We start from the raw sequence: 23,445 nt of genomic DNA, 5'->3' as shown, positions 1-23,445 counted from the left end.
ACTGTGCACCGAATGTTGATGAGATAGGCTTCAGCCCTCCACAATCCTGAATTGGATTTAAGTGGCATGAGACTATCATGTTTAATGTGAAACACCTAACTGAGTTCCTCTTTGAATCCCTGTGACCTTTTATGCTGTCATTTTATGGCCATTGAAAGTCCTGCATTCATTGTCTATGTTTGTACTTATTGTCTAAAATTTTACTGCACAGGATGGTAGTGTTTCGTTTTCTTTTAAAAGTTCCTTTTTTGAGAAGTATGCTATCTTAATTACATTGATAATTTAACAATAGACAAAGACCAGCTGCTACTACAAATAACAAGAGTAATGTGAACCGGCTAGTTCAACATAATATCCCCTTATGTGCTTATAAACAAGGAATGGCTTAACAGACCATTACACTTCAAAATACATAATAGAAGAACACTGCAAGATCTGGAAGGCTTTAAGATACAAAGATACTTTCAACTGTGAGGTAACTGCCTGTTTGAGTTAACAGAAAAAAAAACATCCAGTAAATATGGGTAATTAGTTGGAATGAAAGCCAATCAATGGACTTCATCCATCAACGAAGTCCGGGAACCCTCAATTGCGTAATGAAATTTATAAAAACTCGTGTTTGTCTTCTCTTTCCTTGTATTAGTGCAGTGTATTTAAGGAAGCAGGAGAGATTTGCATTATTAGATAAAAAAATTCTCTGTGTAGCACCATTCAGATGAATACAGAACCACCTGCTGCTATAAGTAGCATGTTTCTAATCATGCCACTTTTTAAGGCTTTTCAACATTTAAGGATTTCAGAAGGATTTTTTTTTTACTAAATAAGACATCTTCAGTGCTTATAAAACATATTTAGTCTACAAGACAATATTATACTGGTACAATAGTTGGAGCTGCTGCCTGACAGTTCCAGAGTCCATCCATCCATCCATCCTCTTCCGCTTATCCGAGGTTCGGGGTAGCAGCAAGCAGAGGCCCAGACTTCCTCTAAGCCACTTCTTCCAGCTCTTCCGGGAGAATCCCAAGGCGTTCCCAGGCCAGCCGGGAGACATAGTCCCTCCAGTGTGTCCTGGGTCTTCCCCGGGGCCTCCTCCCGGTTTTACCAGGAACACCTCACCAGGGAGGCGCCCAGGAGGCATCCTGATCAGATGCCCGAGCCACCTCATCTGATGCGGAGGAGCAGCGGCTCTACTCTGAGCCCCTCCCGGACGACTGAGCTTCTCACCCTATCTTTAAGGGAAAGCCCAGACACCCTGCGGAGGAAACTCATTTCAGCCGCTTGTATTCGCGATCTCGTTCTTTCAGTTCAGTTCAGTTCCAGAGTCCAAGATTCAAATGCTTGCCTGTGCTAATATGTGTGCAATAGGTAATTGTTTTATTAAGAAAAATTGAAACCCAAAATCCTTCAGAATTCTAACAGTTTTGTGGTGCTGTGGTTAGAGTTGTTCTGGAAAACCCACATCGATAACTTCATACTTATGCTTTAAGGCATTGCCTTGAACAGGTCTGTTTTCTCCAGCCTTCTGGAGTTTGTTTTTTTTTTGTTTTTTTCTGTGCTCCCTGTCCATCGGAGCTTACTTTTATTCTGTGTTAATTAGTGTTCCCTAATTTTAATTATTTATTCTGTCTTTTTTCTCTTCCTTCATCATGTAAAGCACTTTGAGCTGCATTGTTTGTATGAAAATGTGCTATATAAATAAATGTTGTGTTGTTGTTGTTAACTTGCCTGTGCTGTAATAGTAATAATTCCTTAGGATATTTTAAAACTTGTGGAGAGTGGAAGGTACATAGTTAGGATATGTGTTTAAAGCCAATTTTAATTTTCAGACACTTAAGTGTATCTATGTTGCTAAGAGCTAAAGGGAGTATATCAGCTGTAAGGCAGCTAAGATCTCATATTTTGATTCAGTTCCTGGTTGTGATTCTTCCTCTGTGGAGCTTGCATGTTTTCCCAGTAGTGATATGTATTTCCACCAGGAACACCAACTCCCTTTGATAGTGTATACAAATGCAATCAAGTGGATTTATGCCTGTAAATGACGTCTGTCTGTGTTGGTTTGCTCAGCCTTGAAGTAACAAGAGGATGACTATTGGGTGGTTTAGAGATTGAACACAGCTTGAACTCTACAGTAAATAATGGTTGGCTGAAAAATACTCTCTCCATGCTGCTACTTGAATATGCCTTATAATACAGTATTTTAAGTGGGGATGGTACCAAGAAGACTGACATGAAGGGAACAGCAAGATAATCATGTTCCATATTCAATTGATATATTCTTAGTAAGCGCCTATAAAAAAACACCCCTATTAAATTTAGATCGGTCCTCTCAATCTAGAAAAATCCTTAGCGGTATTAAGCTTATTCCAGTCCTAATTTGTGAATGAGGTAAGATGTACATAACTAATTTTTGATTAAAGTTAAAAATATGAAATTCTTGAGCAACAAGAGCAAATCAAAATGTACCAATTAAAGTTCACATTCTTAAAGCTCACAATTTGCATTTACACCCAGTAACTTGTTGTTACAATGTTGTTATTCTCTATTTCATTGGAATCACCTATTTTGCATGCGTGAGAATGAGACTAATTGAATTGCTTTTTTATTTGTACACTTTTCAATTTGATTCCTCATTTTCTTTCTGAATAATCTTAAGTTTATGCTCAAAAAGATGTCAGTTGTGACACAGTGAAGTTTGGTTATATTACTTTCAAAATATCCCTTAATATTTAGACTAGTTGCTGGTTGATCCTACATCAAATAGCTGATTCCATCTAATTCCATGGATTCTTTATTTAAATAGGATGGATGGATGGTGGCATTTAACTTGATTCACTGTCACATCCTGGATTTATTTCCAAACTATCCCTTTTGACAAAGAGTATTAATTAATCTTGTGGTGAATCATAGTCATAGTTTCCCATCTGCCTGAAAGAAACACTATCTGTTATCAGTAATGAACAGAAATCATGTGGCATTTACATGTTGCTGTACTTGTTTCCAATAGCCCAGAGTTTCTCAATAAGACACCCCCCCCCACACACACACACACACAAACACAATTACACAGACACCAATGGCCTGTTTTTTTTCACCTGGCAGGATGGATCCTTAGTATTGCTTGATTTTCTGATCCTGCCATTAGTGGGAATCGTTAGACAATGGGATTCATCAGACTGGACAATTTCAGCAATTGCACCTTGTTTTATGCTAACATGAATAGATATTAGGCTGTACTGTGCCACATACTATTTGTGGCAAAGTACATTGAGCAATCTACTGTAATTTGCCGATTTTGGCATAACTATCAACCTTTCTTTTATTTTGTCTAACATAAATAAATCTTTGTCAGCCCTTTTTAAATTAATGACCTGTTCTGAGTTTGGTATTGGTGTTGGCCTGGTTTAAATTAGGTGTGGGCTCATTCTTGCTAATACTTGTGATAATACTATTAATTCTTTACATTTATATAGTGCTTTTCTCACAACTCAAATTGCTTTACATAGTGAGTGGGGAGCAACCACCAGTGTGCAGCATCCACCTAGATGATACAATAGCAGCCATTTTGTGCCAATACGCTCTTCACACATTGGCTGTTAGGTGGTTAGTCAGTTAAAGACTGGATGATAAGGGGGCCAGAATGACCAGGCCTTGATGGGTAATTTAGCCAGGACATCGGGACAAACCCTACTTCTTATGAAAGATGCACAAGGATGTTTTATGAGCAGAGAGAATCAGGACTTCAATTTTATGTCTCATCTAATGGACGATTCCATTTTTTACGATACAGTGTCCCTGTCATTGCACTGGAGCGTTGGGATCCACATTCAGACCACAGGGTAAACGCCCCCTGCTGGCCTCACCAACATGTCTTCCAGTAGCAACACAAGCTTTTCCAAGTGCTGGCTGGGCCCGAAATTGCTTAGCTTCGGGTGGATTACTTGTTCTGAAGTGCATGTGGTATGACTGCATCTTGGATTAACAACTTCATCAAAGACACTGATTTTAATATACATTCATTTGCCTCTGCCATGCTTAAAACTACAGTACTTAAATGTTTTACCCTGAATTGCACACTTAGTAACCATTAGTACCCAAGTAGGTTTAAAATGTATTGTCTGAAGAATGAAATGCTGTTATTGATGGGGTAATTATATGGCCAATGCTTGTGTACCTAATGTATTGGCAGGTGTTTATGCCTGACTTGTTTTTAATTTGTAAATTGTTGAACTGTGTATAGTTTCTTTTCCCAGATGAAGAATATATGAGAAATTCATCAGGTTCTAGGGCAACAGTATTCACCATGCAAAACTAAGATTATAAGAGGCTGCAAAAAGCAGCCATTAAAGGCACCAAAAGCAGTATCAAGCCTACTTATCTTTTTAGTGGGTACTTCTCTGGATTGGGTTTCTGCCTGCTATTCCCTTGTGTGTAAATGTGTAAGTAATTGCATATTCAGGGTCTCTAGATTTTGAGTTTAATTGCTTATAGTTTTGTTAGTGGTAGTAACATGCTGTATTTTGCATTAGATTATAGTTATTTGATAGTGTGATAGAGTGCGAGTAAAATGGAAGCAAGATTTCAGGAAGGAGGTACTTGTGATAGATTGTAAGATATATTAAAGTATACATTTAAGATATTGATATGGAAGTTAATTACCATAGTAATTTCAACATTTTACTAATCAGGCTTAAACTAATGTTTGCTATGTAGAAGTTGGCTTACCTATAGTATATCTTGGGTTTTAAAAATCTGTAATTAATGATTAACATTTAAAGCAAATTTGGTTAACCTTTGATCTCTTATGTGAGTTTGGTGCCTTAGCATTTCGACCTTCCCTTATATACTAATTGAGCGTCCTTGCCCAGAGCTGCTACGTGCAAGCAGTGTATACAGAAGTGATTAGTTTCAGCACACACACCTTTCCACGGACGCGGTGTTGTTTTGCACTTGGTCCTGGAGACGGCACCTGATACTAAAAGACACACAAAAATAAGAGCTGTAAAAGCCCTTTGAAGTGAAAAACAAGTCAGCATAACCAGACGGCACCTGATACCAGGAGGCACACAAAAATAAGAGCTGTATACAGTAAAGCCCCTCAAGTGAAAAACAAGTCAGCATAACCCTCTGGCCATATTCCCAGTACTTTTCCTTCTTGAAGCTGGTTTTGCACTGAGCCAACGCCCATCTGCTCTCCTGATTCTCTTTGTCACCTTTGCTTTTACTGAGAAAAACCCGTCCAATACATTCGGTCTCGCTCAGCGCAAAACCAGCGCTCTTGCCCTTCTAGTTCTGATTGCAATTTTTCGTAAAGCACAAAATACATAACAGTTGAATATAGTTATTAAAGCAATGATAATAATAAGCAAACAATTGTCCATAATAAGTGCTTTTTCTTCGCTTGGAGAAATATTCTTCCAGTGAACTTACATTTTCTTCAACCCAGGTACTTTCGCACCATAGAGGGTCACCTCCTGGGGAGCGTAACTAGCACTTCACCCAAGGAGTTTCTTCTGATTTTTATTTCAGCATCCACATTGTCATCAAGAAAAGAATAAAAATCTTTAACTGAAGGTGTCCATGGTTCAAGAAATTGGGTGCACACCTGTTTGACAGCAACTCTAGCAATAACTAATTAGGAAACTAGTAATAAGCAACAACATACTATTAAGAGAGTAATTTCTGCTTCACTAACATGAACCCCCATGATACCCAGGTTCAAATAAAGCTAATACTAATTAATATTATTGGTGATGATACAGATGGCATAAATATTTATCTTAAATAACTCAAAAGTTCCCAGTTTTAGGTTGCCACCGCTGTGCACAATGATAATCAGAGATAAAGTCCTTACACACCTCACCATGCTCACATCTTAACACACTCATTTATAAAATTGCCCAAATATACACCCAGCTGTGGTCTCAATCTTAAGCCACCTTTATCGCATTAATGCAGCCATTTCGTGGACAGTAGGTGTCAATCCTCCCTTCGGAAGACGTCAGCACTACCTTCCAAAATGCAAATCACTGGGTCATTTTGAGGTCACATTCATTTCAATTTCAAGGGTTGTACCCAAGCTTCTTATTAAGGATTCATATCTTCAGAGACCTTCAGACTTCATCTGGGCTTTTAATTCACAGACCACACACTCACCACTGTATATATAAGACACTCCATCTCCTATGGGCCAAATTATTACTTCATTTCGCTGATATACTCATCAAGTTGATGATGTTAATCATTTGACCTGTATCACCATCAACATGCTAGCCTAAACTGTTTTATCCTCTTCTAAAAGCTATGGATATTCTGACCTATAGTAGGTGTCCCTTACCCCCAAAATACTAGTTATGTGTGTCATCCCATATGCTTACTATTATTCTTTTCAATTAAATAAATGTACCTAAATGTAAAGCTCTACATTATTTGCTATAGTACTACAATTAATAACCTAGAATATCTAAACTGGACTGACCCTAACTAGTAATAGTGCATTGTCCCTTCAATGACAATCACTTAACAATCTCTAATAGATCCCTTATGTTAGATTAGATTCAATTCTGATTAACTTTACAAATAACCAAATCATTGGTCCTTAAAGGTGACTTATTATCTCATAATTAGCTTTCCCTTCCATATCTTTCATACTTCACGGTTCAAATACTTTTAATTTCAAAGATGTTGCTATTTGTCAAACAAGTGGACAGTCAAAGCAGGCTCCAGCAAGAACATTGAGCCCTGCAGAGTAAAAGTGTGACAGATTTTCTTCTCTAATAAGGACCAAAGCAGGTGTTGGGGGTCCACATCCCAAGCAAAAGGACCCAAGTAGGCAGATGTCATCTATGATTCGAATCCACGATGATCTTTGGGCTCAAACATCACCAGCATAGTTGAGCTCTTGGCAGCAGGTATCCATGATGTCTGGAACTGGAATCGAAGTGCGTTGTCCAGTAGTCAGCTGATCGATGGCCTGATTCATGACTTGATTCCCTCTTTGGTATGGCTGGATTCTCCTTGGAGTCAGATAATTAGTTTATCTGCAGACCTTTATCACAGCCCAATCTCTGGTTCAACTTCAAATGCTGTCATCTACGATGCACTAGGAAAAACAGCTTTCACCTGCAGATGTAAAGACTTAAAACGCTCATTTAAATAGTCAGCATATTAATTCTTCATTAGTAGCTACTTATGGATCCAAAAACAATATGTCATAAGATGTCAGATCTGTTTCGTTGGGGTACCCTATTAAAAATATTGCTAGCAGTGAAACAAACGGTCAGTTCAATCCAGTCTGTGCTTGTCTAAGTCAATTTGTCTTTAAACAGTCAGAGTAAAAGTTTAAATTGATAAGCACAAAGTTCAAGTCCTCCTTTATAGCTGTTTCCAGTTTGGCTGCGGTTGCAATTTCCACTCAATTAAAAACATGTCCCAAGTCATTATTAAAATAAAGTCAATCAATGTATTACAAAAGGAAAAGTACTCAATAATAAATCATTACAAAAATTGGTCCCAATAATATTGACATAATATTCAAATTATCTGCATTTGTTCCAAGATTTAAACTGGTTTCAAAATGTAAAATTTAAACAAAATTAAACATAACATATCAAGCAGAGTCAAGAAAGAAATCCACAATCTAGACGGGTAAATTCTTAATCTTTTCCTTGGTGACATTAAATAACAAAAAGTTAGATTCCACATTTCTTCCCCATGTATCTAATCACAAACCATTGTTCAGTTATGCAAAGTCCTAAAACATTTTTCTTTTTACACAAGGTGTTCATTTTAAAGTTTCTATACATGTATAAAAGTGAGCCTTCCATTAGTTTTGTTGTGATACCAGTATTCCACTGTATTTCACACAAACATGTCAATATTACATACAAAGGAAATGAGGAAAGAAATCAATATATCAAAATGCCCTATAATGCAAAATGTGTCTTTATTATTTACTATAAAGCCCTCTAAGAAATTTGCACATTTCTACCCATATTTAGAATGAAGAACCCACTTGTTTATCAGGTAAACTAAGAAAATACTTCAAATCTACTTCAATTATATACACTGATTTTCTTTTCCCCATAACCTTCTGTCAAAGACAGTTGATCTTGCACATTCTTTCATTGTTATCTTATTACACGTTTTTCAGAATGTTGACTCCAAAGAGCACAGTCTGTTTTCTCTTAGTTAACCCTCCTTATTCCCTTTCTTTCACTTACAGTTTGGCATTGGCTGTTTTATACTGCCACATGCCATTTTCATACCAATTGTTGCATTTGACCATCACCAAACAAATGCACACCATATTGTCACTTACACTTTCCTTCATTACCACATACAAGTAACCCTCACATTATAGCAGCTTTCCTTGTACTCTGCCTCTCAATATACAGTAAATTTTGTTTTCTAAGCAGCACTAATCAACATAGGCTTTGAAAGGAGTATTACCAATAACCTGCTTCATTTTGCTAAAAGAATGTCTCCTTCAATCGAAATTTACTCATTTTAATTAAAATCCTCCCTTTTATCAGAGTCTGGCCAGTACTCAAATAAAAGGGGTGCTCATATAATATGCTTAATCTGGAGACCTTTTACACCACCTGTTCAAATCTTTTTTAATTTAGAATTAAGAGCTCTTTTAATTTCAACATTTACATTCACAATCCTACACATATAATATCTTGCAAACAACACCACATATTTTTACACATTCTTTTAAGCACACTGAAACCTATTTAACATACACACATAGGGATCCCTCTAATACACTATATAACATACACAAAATCACCCAAACCATTGTTTTAACACATTCAACTTTACCTCAGTTTTGTCACTTATTATCACTTATTATTTATTAAATGCATTTTCATTTTATCAAATGTTACTCATACTCACATTTATTTTAACCCATATTTACTCAGAGCTCTGGAAGTTTATATGCACACGGCAGCTTCAGCAAATCATAGTTGAACTACATTACCCAGAAGTCTCCATGTTTTTGCTTTCTTACTCCCAAACACACGCACGAACCCACAGAACAAATAACAGGCACGCTCACACATTTTAGCACAAACATTTACACACACACACAGAACAATTAATGCTCAGGCATACACATAATATACAGGCACACACATTGAATAAGTTCAGCACAGACTTATTCACATACACAGACATTAGCGAGCCAGGTACCTTTGAAGTTAAATACAGTGCACTTTTTCTTTTTCAAGCATGATATTCTTTCTCAACGCTTGTTATTCTTTTCCCACAAATATGAGTACAGATATATACATATTTACACACAAATCCATATACTCAAACATTTTTCTATCGCTTAATTTTTCTTTTTGGTGCTATCCTCCTACATTTTTCTGAAGGCTGTTTTACTTATCAGACTATAATATAAAACAGCCTCTCATGACGTTAGCTGATGTTAACCCTAGGAAACATAACACGATCCTACTCAGCTCGACGGCGCTGGTTTCTAGATCAAGGAGACTCCATTGGCGAAATGACTCAGCGACACGAGGAATTGCTTCCGTGGCGATCCATTCCTGCGACAATTACGAAAAATCCAACTATCAAGAAATCACGCGGTTCGATACTACAGCAAGACGGCACTCCCGTCAAAAAGACTAAACTGTCATTGAGAATATTAACTCAAAACAAACAACATGTAAGCTTCAACATAAATCACAAATAAACTCAAATCATGGCATAAGTCCTAACCACTGCACCACCACACACTGTAACACTGAGCGAGCATTGCTTAATCTGTATGGCATTCTCTTTATACATCGCTACGTGTACTGCTAGCTGCTCGCAAATTTTAGCCAGGTATTTATCTTGGCTATGCATAAGGCTGCCTCATCCGCCAACTCCTCAGCTCTCTGTAAACGCGCAATAATACAGCTACCTGGGATTCGGTCATTGAGGCTCGCCCTAACGCATCTCCCCTTTTCGTCTACCAAGCTGTCCAGACATCTAACTGCCGTTAGTAAAACCCACCCCGCGCCTGCAAGCCCGTTATGGGTTCTTTTACAGACACCTGACATTTCTTAAGTGCGGCTAGTACATTCACTGTTGTTGGGGGCCTAAACTCTGCCAATATTGTGCTGATCCCCCCATATCTCAATTCTCTAGCGCAGTCTTCCCATACTGTTTCCTCCCAGCCGGAAGAGGTAAAGGAGCCGTGCCAGGGTTTTTATTCTTCTTCTTAAACATCTCTGATTTCCTTTGCCTCACTTAATAGTTCAATATTTTACCAGATTCCCCAAAATCCTGTTCGTGACGCCAAATGTTTTGATTTGGGAAAATGGTTCAAGGGATTAGAACATAAGTAGGCAAAGAATCAGAGAGAAGAGGTCCAATACTTCTATTTTATTTACTTAATCAATTATAATATTTAAGCACATATAATGCAATATAATGCAGTAGCGATAGACATACAAAACAAAACAATACTTACAGACATATAAAAGACCCAGAGCCATCATCCTAGACCAGTAGACTGAGGGGCCCGCTTGTCAGTCTTGTCAGAGGACCAACCCATGTGCCTTGTCAATTGTACCGGGCGGTGCATGCATTCCCCACGGTTGAGCCTCCAAAGAAACTGAGGGCTAAACCTTCCCTTGTATACTAATTGAGCGTCCTTGCCCAGAGCGGCTTACGTGCAAGCAGTGTATACAGAAGTGATTAGTTTCAGCACACACACCTTTCCACGGACGCGGTGTTGTTTTGCACTTGGTCCTGGAGACGGCACCTGATACTAAAAGACACACAAAAATAAGAGCTGTAAAAGCCCTTTGAAGTGAAAAAACAAGTCAGCATAACCAGACAGCACCTGATACCAGGAGGCGCACAAAAATAAGAGCTGTATAATAAAAAGCCCCTCGAAGTGAAAAACAAGTCAGCATAACCCTCTGGCCATATTCCCAGTACTTTTCCTTCTTGAAGCTGGTTTTTGCACTGAGCGACCAACGCCCATCTGCTCTCTTGATTCCCTCTTTGTCACCTTTGCTTTTACTGAGAAAAGCCCGTCCAATACACATTTCCAGCCAGGTAAACTCTTTTCTGATATATCATTTTAACCCTATTTAGTCCCCTGAGAAATTAATCACTTTGAGCCCTGCTTACATGTTTCCTTTTTCTGTCAGAACCACTCATTAATGCTTTAAGAAACTTCAGAGACAGTTCTGAAGTAATTTTGATGGCCAGACCTAACCCTGTGCCGGCTACTCTGAGCAGTCTGCTGGCAGACTTCTGCACAAACCCTCCACATCTAAAAGATAAACGTTCAGTATCATCTGTGCCCCAGTTTATAGCAGCTGTTAATTCAGCATGCTGCATCTCTTTACTATAGCATCTTCCTAGAGAAAGGCCAGCTCTTTGTAACAAATCAAGTATAGGGAGCCTAAGTGGAACAGCAAAGTGATCTAAAAAAATGTGGTAATGTGGAAGGAAGCTTTGAATCCATTAGTATAGAGCATGGTTCGTAACCTCAGTCATGTGTTAGTGAGTATTTATAAGCATTTACCATGACACTGGAGGTAAAACTCAACATATTTACCAGAAAAGAGTTGTTAGAAAGTCAGCAGAGCTTGCAATTTTGCTGTTTGAATCATCATATTTTAACTCTGCAAGAACCAAGCAAATAAAATGTTGTGAATTCAGATATGTGGGGTGTTCAAAAAGGTCTGAGTCTAAACAATGGAAATTCCAGTAAAACCAACATATATTTTTCAAGGTAATTTGCCTTAAAAATTTTTACAAAGTTTTTTTTTATGCCACTCACACAAAAGATTGTGTCTTTCAGTTACTCTTTTGTAGCTTTGTTATAATTTTTTACTTTGGAAAGGTATATCCCAAAGAATTAGCCCTTCAGACAGGAGAACAAGTGGCAGTTCTATGAATAGGTCCAGAGAATAGGCTTTGATGTGCATCTTTCTGAATCTCCAGTTTTACAGAATGTCCTCTTAAAGCCATGCAGTGTAAACAATGGCATTGTCATGAAGCAGAAACAGGATGGTGGGCAGTTCCCTGTTTGACTATCAAACTCCAAGATGAATCATTGTGATACTGACCTGTTGTGTTTCCTATTTAGGAATCTAATACATTTGAACAACACCCTCAATATCTTAAAAATAGTATACATGATCTGGCTGCAACTGTCTTATGCCATTAATTTCTTTATTGGTGGAGAATCACTGTGCTTCTATTATTGATTGATGTTTGTGGTCTGGGTGAAGTACAGTAGTCACTATATTCCAACTATGTTAAGCTCCTTAAATATCTCCCAATATGAATTGACTATCTGTATATTGTTCTTTGAACATTGCATGTGGTGATGTTAAATTTCAATCTGAGCACCTAATGTTCATAGATGCTTCATATATTTAATTGTATTTGGTGAATGAACTCAGCTTAACCATAAGTTACCCCTATCACACACACTGCTACTCTTCAGTTCTCAAATTTGTTTAAATCCATTTCCTTCCATAGTTGTTGAAGCTGGCCAGATCTTGGGTCTTTTCTGAGAGATGTTCTGCCACAATCAAATTCTTAGCCAATATTTTGGCTATGTCATATGACGTGGACTGGGTAAACATGAATTACTGAAGGCATATTGTTCTCTAGCAATAGAGGTTTTGGTGTTCATTTCGATGTGTTGCCTGAAACAGGAAGTAGACAATGTAAACCTCAAATGGTACCTGATTGTAATTCACAAATTCTAGTATGCTGGAGTTAATAATTCTGTAATAGCAACACTCTGAGAAAATTTGTGGTTCCATACTTTGTAATGAGCAATCAGGCTTTCTTTTGTTTACTTGTTAATTAAAAATATACATATAATAAAAATATATGCTTTTTTTTTTGAGAACAGGAGATGGAAAGTATAAAAATGTCATCAATTGAAGACCTGGATAGTTCAAGTTATCTAAATGGCAGTGGTTCCAAGATTACTGTAGATGGAGATGAACTGAAGGCTCATTCAGATGCAACCGATGATGAAAGTGATATTGCAGAAGTGCCAGAAGCCTTGCTTTGGAAGAAATCTTTTGAGCATCATATACTTATTGACATTGGCAGTGATGGTGGCTCCCAGTTTGTTGACAGACAAGATTCTTTTATATTTAGGTTTTCACAGGATTCAGCGGAAGACGACACTCTGTGCATAACTGGTAAGCAGTACAAAAGCTTACTGTAACCACCACCACATTCAATATTCCAGCATAACTATCCAAGAAATATTATTAGTGGTATTTCAGAATATTCAGTTTCAAGTCAGATTTACCTAATTTCCTAGCATCATTCAATGTGGAAATGCCAGCTAAATTAACATTGTTGAAGAAATAAAATACTGTAAATAAAACTGTTTCAGAAATTTGTTACATAGAAGCTCTTTGAGCCAGAAACCAGTCAGGAAGAAGCTTGTTTGCTTGTGTGTTTAATTATCCCTTCATGACGAGAGAGCATTCAACACAGCAGTCTCTTATGGAGTGGTCATAGAGTACAGGTAGGGTGTCATATTTACAGTATAAGTAATTGAATCTACATAATTGTGCTGAATTAGTACTTGTATAGCACCAGATGTTTACTCTGATTGTTTCATTAACTTGCAAACTTATATGATGGTTAAAAGATATGAGATGATTCCATCATAGAGTAGAGACAGTTTAGACACCCAAAATAAGTCTTCTTTCTAATGTATCCTTATCCCTCTCTTTATTTTGCAATTTTAGCTTTACCCTTAAATATGTAAATTATTCTCTCAGAACATGGAGATTGACAAAGTAAAGGAGATAGAAATACCCAGATAAACCTCAGTGAAAACAGGGAAAATGTATTGAACACAACTATTGTACTGGTATTGAAACCACATCCCTAGAGTTGAGAGACAGATGTGTTGTACACTGTGCTATCATTCTACCCAAATCAACTGGGTAGTCCTTTTAAATAAACAATCTTGTGGGGTTGTGCATTCTTAACTGTAGCATTCTTTTATGGCATAACAAGAAATTAAAATATCTTGTTTCTGCCTATTTATAGGTCTGACTATTGCTTTAACCCCGGCTTAGCATTTTGAAGGAGAGGTATCTATCTTCTGTGCGTTAGGATTGCGTTTTATAGAATAGTAGGGGACTCTGCTCCCTGCTTGTTTCACTCCGCAACCACCGTGCGGGTGCTACATGCTAGCCACTTTGTGGCTCTGCCGCTTGCTTATTAAGAAGTGGATGTACAATTTAAACAGATTGTTATTTTCAATGGAATTGTTACATATGCATAATAGACCTAATTATTTTACATTACAGCGAGTAATTAACCATAGAAAAAAAATAGTAAAATTTTACATGTCAGAATTGTTTGAACAATTTTGAATACAACTAACCTTGTCCTATGCTTAGCCCACCACTCTTACATAAATTACACAATAACATTACGATACACCCTTCTTTCAACAGTAATTTGGCCAGTGGAAGACTGGTCGGTGTTAATGGTTGTAGATATTCTACGAGATATTGTAAGTTGATGTCTTCATCTTGAGCATAAATAAATAAATGTGTCGCACAATCACCACCAACTGTTTCAGCATAGTCTATTGATATGCATTTAACCAATTTGCCATGCCTTCTGGATGAAATTCTTCATTAAGATTTGGACTTAATAAGTTTTCTTTGATTGGGAACTTAAAGTAAGGAAAATATAAAAATTTATAAGAGCTGAGAACGCAGGAACTGTGTCTGACAAAAGCATTCTCACGAAGGAGAGGTGAGAGGACTGTGGGTGTGGGCCATTAACTGGAAATGGCTGAGAGGAGGGTGGGGCATGAAAAAATCTCTTGGCAATAGTGCAATAGTCTCATCTCAAGATTTTCTTTTATAATAGAGAGACCTGTTTTATATCAGTGGACTAAGAAATAGATGTGATCCCATTGTTCTAAAGCAGGGTTCCTCAATCACGGTCCTGGAGGGCCGCAGTGGCTGCAGGTTTTTGCTCCAACCCAATTGCTTAATAAGAAGCTCTTATTACTCATGTAACACTTCTGCTTCACTTTAGTTGTCTTACTTGTTAAGATTTTGAACCCTTATTGCTTATTTTAGTCTTAAATAGCTGTGTTTTTGGTTTTTAATTGCGCACAATTACCAATAACATGCAAATGACAAAACAGACCAGCATTTCTCCATTTAGCTTGTTACCATTTACACCTGTATGTATTTATCATGCACTATCGGGTTTAATTAAATACTTGGAAGGAAAGAGAAGAGAAAAAAGTAAAGGACTAGATTTACTTATCCATTTTATTTAGCCTTCAGATCATTTGGATGATACCCTTAGGCCTTAGAAAGGGGAAGAAAATATAGGATATGAGAATTGCCAGACATAGTAGAGTTAAAGCAATAATAAGCTATGAAATTAAATTATTGGCAAGAATTGTTTTCTAATTAAACAACACGGTTAGAACAAAAACCTGCAGCCACTGCGACCCTGCAGGACTGTGACTGAGGACCCCATGTTCTAAAGTCATCACCAAATTTATTTTCTTTCATTATATATACCGTAGTTGAGCTGCACATAGTGAATCATCTGTTCCAGTATGTAAACCATTGAAAGGTATCGATGTAGTATGACAAAGAGGTCGTAGCAATAAATCGTGTTTCTAAGTCCACAGATGATACAGATCATACTAAATGCTTTAGTGGCCTGTCAGGGAATGCCTCTTGTGAAAGTGACGCATTATAATTTTAAATATATTAATGAATTTCATATAACAACTTCATCAAAAACTGGGACAAGACTTATTCCTTGCAGTGTCAGAGATGTGGAGTGGTACTAATTTTTCAGTACCTTAAATATTCTGGCTTCTCAGGTGAACACATTATATAGAACAAGTTCTAAAATATGCAGATTCCAAAGATGGTCAATTAATACTGCAAAATCACACATGTATAGATAGATGGAATTAAAATTTCTTGAACGGTACAAGTAATTATTTTAAAAACCATTCATGTGCTTATTTTTAAAAGCCAATAGTAAAAATAATCCTTTAGATTTTTGGTACCATAATTGTTTTGGCTGAATATCATTGTTTCTTTTAGAAATGTGAGAAGTACTCTACAATAACCGTCAGTAAGAGTATCCTGCTTGCAGAAGAATTTCATTCTACTTTTCAGCTCTTGTAGCCCCCCAGTCATTAATTATTTAATGTCTTTAAAGAAAAAGCAAGGCAAACTGAAGCATTTTATTTGAATGATTAGTGAAGCTTCAATGACTGCAATGCAATTAGGAATCTTATTGGTATTACATGTTTGCTTTTTTTTCTTTTATAGATGACACGGACAATTTTAGTTTTTTTGATAATGGTAAGGATGAAGAACACCATGAAAAAAATTGTGAGAACCCTAACAAATTGGATCAAGTGGACCAGATGAAAGATTCAGTATTAAGCTTATCTGAGCAGAAGCCCAACACACAGGAGAATATGTCACAAGATTGTGGAAATGCTACTGATAAACAGGAACGCTCTTATGAAATGTTGGACATGAGCATTAGACACGTGGCAAGTGATAATGAATTACTTAAGTTGGCGTCTTTGCATATGCCATTGGCATTGTCTGATGTGACATGTTCTCCTAATCCACAATCCAACTCTGGAGAAAATTACAGAATACATATAATGGGTGACTGTGAACGAATTGTAAAAACTGAGTGTGAACAAATTGTAAAAAGTGTTCAAAACACCAGTGCTAATGAAGTGAAACTGAAAGAAGTCATGGATAGTCCCAATAAGTGTGATATGGATAAATTAGAGTCACCTCAAACTAAAATTTCTGGAATGCTCCTTCAGCATTTCACAGAGGATGACCAATCAATTAAATTTATTGAAGCAGAAACACTCACTGAGACTTCATTGACTGAAAGCATGGAAGAAACTATTCACAGCCAAAAGTCTTGTACACAAAAAGGAGAGGAGTTCACAAAATTTGAAGTTGAGGGTCCTCCCAAATACAACATCGCAAATGAATCCTTCAGTGAAAAAACATTCCTCACTGAAATGGAACTAAAGCAATCAGAGGAAACATGTTGTATGGATAATATTGACCTAGAAGAAGAAGAATCTGAACTGGAGAATACACCACCTAGTCCTAAAGTGAAAGACAATGACTGCCTACAAAATCAGAAAATTAAACTTGTCAGAGCAAGCTCCTTTAACAGATTAAAATACGGGCAAGGTCAGGTTCACTACCCGCTTCCAGATTTTTCAAAAGTCGCTCCCAGGATTAAGATACCTAAGGGAAGTGCTATGACAGAGACAGTAAAACCTTCATCCTCAAACTTTAAGAGAGCTGTTTCTTCACCAGGATTGCTTAGCAAGTGTTCGCCCTCCTCTCAGTCAATGGTGGATGTAGTAAAGAAGGTGCTAGATACAATGCAGCCAAATTATGCACTTGCTTTCAGAGATGGTCAAGAAGCAGATGCAGACTTGCAGCAGATCCCAATACAGGTAATATTAATCTATTTATAAATTGTTAATTTCAGACAGGGATGAGCTAGAGTCAGTCTCTTGGAAAGTTTAAAAGCTATCAGGTAATATACTATATAAATGCAACGCTATTGATGTTACACTAGCAAAATACTGTATAATCTGCAAAAAGAAATATTTAGTAATTTGAGGAAATTATTTTTGAACATTCGAAAAAGATTGATGAGAACATGCCATTTAGCCCTATGAAGCACTCAATGCCATCAACATAATTCCTTGAAAATAACAAGTCTTAGTTACCACACTACTTGGTGACTTATTTCATGTGCCTATGTTTCACTGTGTGAAGAAAAACATTTTTAGGTTTGTGCGAATTTTACACTTAACAAGTTTACAACTGTGCCCATTGAACTCAATTTAAAGTAGAAGCCTGGGCCCACTGTAATAATTCATTTGATAACATTTTAACGCGTATTGTCACCTCTTAATCCCCTTTTGCTTAAACTGCAAAGGTACAACTCCTTTAGTCAGTCCTCTTAACTTGTACTCTGCAGTCCTAGAATCAGCCTAGTTGCTCTTTTCTGGATGTTTTGCAGTGCTGCAACGTCATTATTATAGCCAGGAAACCAAAACTACATACATTACTCCAGGTGGGACCGCACCAATGAATGATAAAGTTTTGCTTTAACCTCCTTTATCTTGTACTCAATACATTGTGCTAACCTCCCATTGTGTATTCACATTCAACATTTTTGCTTCCTATATGTGATACTTTTACTTATATTTTTTCTGTATACTATCCAAAACTCTTTGTAAAGCTTCAACAGATTGCAGATTATTTGCCCATCCTCCTAGCTTTGGCATCGTCTGCAAATTTAACCTGCTTTTTCTTTATTTTCTTATCCAGATCATTTGTTATACAGGTATATTGAAAATAGCAGTGGCCCCAGCATTGACCCTGAGTGACACCACTCTTAACAGCACCCAATTCTGATAAGGTTCCTAACACAGTATTCTTCTGCTTAATGAATTTTAGCCAATTTTAAACCCATCTACGCACTATTCTCTGAAGTCCATTTCTCTTAGTCTGATGCCCAACTTCTCATGTGTGACTGTATCAAATGCTTTCTAAAAATCAAGATAATCACATGCACCACTCTGATCATGGTTTGTTTGTTTTGTTGCTTTGTTGCTTCCTCATAAAATTCCAGCATATTAGTGAAACATGACATTCTTTGTCTAAACCCATGTTGACCATTCAGCCTGTTTTTGCCATGTTTCTCAATGTTTTAATTAATTAATTCCTCCCATTAATTTACCTGTGATGCCACATTAAACTTACTGACTTATATCTACTTGCTTAATCAATCACCCTTTTTATATTGGGATGATATTTGTTCCTCAGGAATTTCCCCAGTGTGCAATGACTTTTCCACTCGCTAACCTCCTTAACATTCAAGGATATATGTTATTTGGTCTTGGTGATTTGTTAGGTTTTAGCCTGTTTAATTTAAGTAATACTTGTCTTGCTAGAATTTCCATATCACTAATTTGCTTTTTAGGATTCCCTGTTACTGCTGGAAGGTTGTCCAGTTTCTTACATTTGAAAACTTAATATAAATGCAAGTTTAGAGCATTTTTCATTTCACTCTATGTATATTTTAATTTCCACTTACTGTTCCTGATACATTTCTTCTCCTCCTTGATTATGCTTTTACTACTAAAATACTGAATGACTCTGTTAGGGTCATCTTTTGCCTTATCAGCAATATTTCTTTATAAATGCTATTTAGCTTCCCTTCATATGTTGTACAGTTATCATTAGAGTTATTAGTCTTGTACAGCTGTTTTTTTTCTTTGCAGATTCTTTTCTATTTCTGTTTACTCACTGCAGAGTTTGTTTTTTAATGTAAATCTTGGGCTGAATATTTTTAAACCATTTTAAACACAGTAAAAGCTTAGCTCACTTTATGCCTTTCAGGCTTTGTTCAAAATTGAAGTCATTTAAGTCCCCCATGATTGTAATATCCCCCTCTAAGCTTGGCTTTTTGTTTTAATTAAAAAGACTAGCAAAATACCTGCGCTTCGCAGTGGCGAAGTACTGCCTTAAAATTTTTTTTAAGAAGAAAATTTTAACAGGCAAAAAGAAAGACACCAAAGGAGATCTTGATTTCCCATTCATATTAAAACGTTTACAGCTTCCCGTTAGAATAGCTTTTGCTATGACAATTAACAAATCACAGGGACAAACATTTGAAAAAGTCGGTTTATTTATTAGAGAGACAGAAACGATTGCCCTCATGGGCAATTATACATTGCGTTGTCACAATGTAACTCCAAACATGGAATCAAAATTCAATGCAATATTGGCAAAAAGTTAATTCCAAATATTGTTTTTACTAAAGTTTTGCAGTAAAAGTGTAAGTTTAAAAAGTATTTGCGTGTTAGTTTCAAAGCCACACAGAATGAATACGTATAATGCAAAGAATACCTGTAACGCAACATGAAACATAATTTTCTTTCAATTTATTACGTGTTTTTCTTTCTTACTATGGTTAATTACTCGCTGTAATGTAAAATAGTTAGGTCTATTATGCATATGTAACAATTCCCATGAAAATAACAATCTGTTTAAATTGTACATCTGCTTCCTCATACGCAAGTGACAGAGCCGTGAAGTGCCTAGCACATGGTGCCCGCCCGGGGGTTGGTGAGCGGAGCGAGCAGGGGATAGGATGTTTCTGTAATCAGGCAGGAGAAAAGCTGTTCATTGGATCTTTTTATTACTCCTCAGCGAAATGCCTTAGAGGGAGCATTCTTCAAAAGCAGTCTGTTACAACATGGTCAGAATGATTAGAATGGTCAGAGAAACAAAGAATAGAGGTTCATTTTATAAACTGTTGAATTTACATACAATGTCAATCAAAGCTTACATTTTACTCTGGTTTCTTATATTTCAGTGTAATTGTTCTCTTGAACGTTATCTGGTTTCCTGGTGTGCCTGAACAGGTTCCTGACATTTATTAACCCTTTGTGCTATTTGTTTAAGATGAATGCTATGTTACTCTAAAATTATTCTTCCATACTGTTCATTATGAGATTGCACACACCCACCATTCCTTTACAAAGACCCCCTGAACTGGATTAAACATGGCTTCAGAATTTTATAATATGGTTACCTTTAAACTACTAGGAGATTTACAGTTATGTATATTGTCTTAGTCAATATGAAGTATAACTGTCACTCTATTATTTTAGAAAATGTGAGGATGTTTTAATTATTTGATCTTCCCTTACCATTGGTAGCTCCATTCTATTTTGAAACGATTATTGCAACGGTAGTGTTAATTTTCTTTCTTTTTTTCATGTTTCCATAAAAAAATCCAGAGCTCTCAGGTCGACTACACTTTAAATATCCAGATCCCTCGTAACAAACTAACTACTGTATATGGGGTAGGACATCCCCTTGCATTATAGGCAGCACATCCTGTATGGTAGTCTTCTTTTTTTTTACAAACTGTAGTAAGCAGTTTTGTTTTTTTTCAGTAAACATTATATGTATCATAAGTGCTCTGGCATTTTGTCATGAAAATTCTAGTGGGGCAGCACGGGCCTGCAGAGAGGACGTTATCAGAAGGTGCAGGAGTACCCTGAGATGGCAGCCATAAAAGGAAGAATGATGTATAGGATGTGTGTGTACAGTATATGTGTGTGCAAAAGACAAAGAGATATGATCAAAATCTTTAAGAGTAGCACTTACAAAACCCACTCCCTTGCATAAATCCTTTGGCCTGTGTACATGGACGCTGGTTAGTCTTGAGAAATATTCTGGTTTGGATTGGCTCACAAAGAGTTTGGGAAAATTAGTGCAGATGGTGCTTTCCCTGACTCCAAGTGAGCAGAGTGAGCAGCGCTGGCATTGTGAATGTGCAGACATTGGAAGTGGCAGAGAAAAGATCTTTGAAGCTGCATGGAAGGAGTTGTGGAAGATCAGGGTGGTGGCAACGATATTGAAGGTTGCCAGAGGAAAGAGAAGGCCTATAGTAGACTATTGGAGCTACATGGAAAGAGCTGTCATAGGGCAGCAGCAGTGTTGGAAAGCATCTGAAGAGGGAGATGGCCTTTGGTAAACATTGTTTGAGGGAGCAAGTGAGGAACACTGCATTTCACACTGTATTAGGCTACCAGCACCAATTAGGTTAAAATGTGAGCTGAATAACATGTTAAAAAAATCACACAAAATAAAGAATCAAATTTCATCATACAGTGTAACCAGCCAAGGAGATTATTAAAAGATTTCTTAACGTCAACATCGAACACCAAAAGAAAAACACAAATGGTTTTTCATTAACTGATGTGATTCTTGATAATGATTACAACTATTTTAAATTGCTTCAGAAAAAAATCAATCGCAGGTTCACTTCAAAGGACTGTATATTTTAAGACCCAAGGTGGAACTGAAAAGTCCATGGCAGCACATGTGCACAAATGTGCAAAAGCATGCATGCATCACTGAAGGGTCCAATGGCCTACAACAGACTCCCGGAAACAAGCTGGAAGCACCAGGTACAAAGCCTGTAATGGTGTGGTTTCAAGTCTTAAAACAAGACCGTGCTGCCTACAGGTAATGATATATAAGAAATGAACTGGACATTTACATTTTTACATTAGTTAGCCAGATTTATATAATCTGAATAGGTGGTTCATGAAATAGGCAAATTAGTTAAGAGTAAGTACAATACAATGACACTTATTTAGTTTTTCTAAGTTCCATGCAAGTTCCATGCAAGTACCAGAATACCTGTATTCTCTCTGATACATCTAGCTTTGATTTCCTACCTGAGCTCAAACACACCCTGCCCAGACTCCAAAGAGCGAGCAATTATATTGCAGTTTAATAGACTGATGTTTTTATCAGCTTAGGAGATTTTCCTGATGCTTTAACATCCGTAAAGCCTCAGGCACTTGATTGCTGAGAGTTGCTTTCTCAGTAGTGAGTTTTTATGCATAATATGCCAACGGAAAATATTTGTAGTAGTAGAAATAGTGTTGTGACATAAAGAGAATAAAGTGAATTTTTTAACTCATATGCCAATAGTTATTGTGTACCTGAAAATTCTTACAGTAATGTAAGTTTCACACTGTTTCTACGAGTAAGAATAAAAGATATGTTGAAAAGCTCTTCATGTTTGATGGCACTCCTGACCATGTGGGTAATTATAAAACACAACTGGTTAGGAGCTGTAACCAGAGTCGTGAGCTGAGGAAGAATGTTTATTAAAACATACCATTATCAGTGAACTAATCTAAAGGTATACCAATCATTTTTCAGGTTTTGTAAGATGATTTACATATTCACAGTAGTCTGTAGTGAAGACAGTACTAGCCATTTGCTCTTTTATATATTGTAACATACTAGTAGATTAGGGGTTAGAATAGTCATAAGAAATATCTCCTCCAGAGTGATGTTGTTAAAAGATATGAAATGAGCTGAGGTTTATTATTGATGTTAATAAATATAGGAAGGTATAAGACCCCCCCATACTACTTTTACCAGGACTATGAAAGGAAAGAATCAGTGAGGAGATCCACCACTGTCCATGCATTTAGAAATTATTAACTTTAAACAATTCAAACTACTAAATCTTTCAAAAGAGGTGGTACAGGTCAAGAGTGGCACATTTGTTTTGAAAATAATACGTCTTATGTGGATAAAAGGATTTAAACAGATGTTTAAAGGGGTTGCAATAATACTATGTTCATCTACCATGGAAATTTTCACAGATACTATTTGCAATATATCAGCTTTCCATTCTGTTGTGTTCACTTGAATTTCTGGTTTATATTTTGGTAGAAATTGAAGGTTGCTCATGATTTGCCAATTGTTTTACAGACAAGCTGTAAAAATTGTGATTGGCATGTATTTTATGTTATTGAATTAGATCAGCATGTCATCATAA

General features: G+C 36.8%; 1 protein-coding gene across 1 annotated transcript in view; it reads left to right on the top strand.

The window, feature by feature from the left end:
- LOC120514881 overlaps window positions 1-23,445 on the top strand; it is a 97,022-nt gene that overhangs the window by 6,087 nt on the left and 67,490 nt on the right. Inside the window, exons 2-3 of the mRNA XM_039735508.1 lie at window positions 12,887-13,184; window positions 16,332-17,506. Coding sequence (XP_039591442.1) covers window positions 12,887-13,184; window positions 16,332-17,506 — 1,473 coding nt within the window. The remainder of the gene's footprint in view (window positions 1-12,886; window positions 13,185-16,331; window positions 17,507-23,445) is intronic.

Source organism: Polypterus senegalus, chromosome 14, assembly GCF_016835505.1.
Source record: "Polypterus senegalus isolate Bchr_013 chromosome 14, ASM1683550v1, whole genome shotgun sequence".
Taxonomy (NCBI): Eukaryota; Metazoa; Chordata; class Cladistia; order Polypteriformes; family Polypteridae; genus Polypterus; species Polypterus senegalus.
The sequence above is the reverse complement of the archived record's forward strand: the minus strand, read 5'-3'. Positions and strand labels throughout refer to the sequence as shown.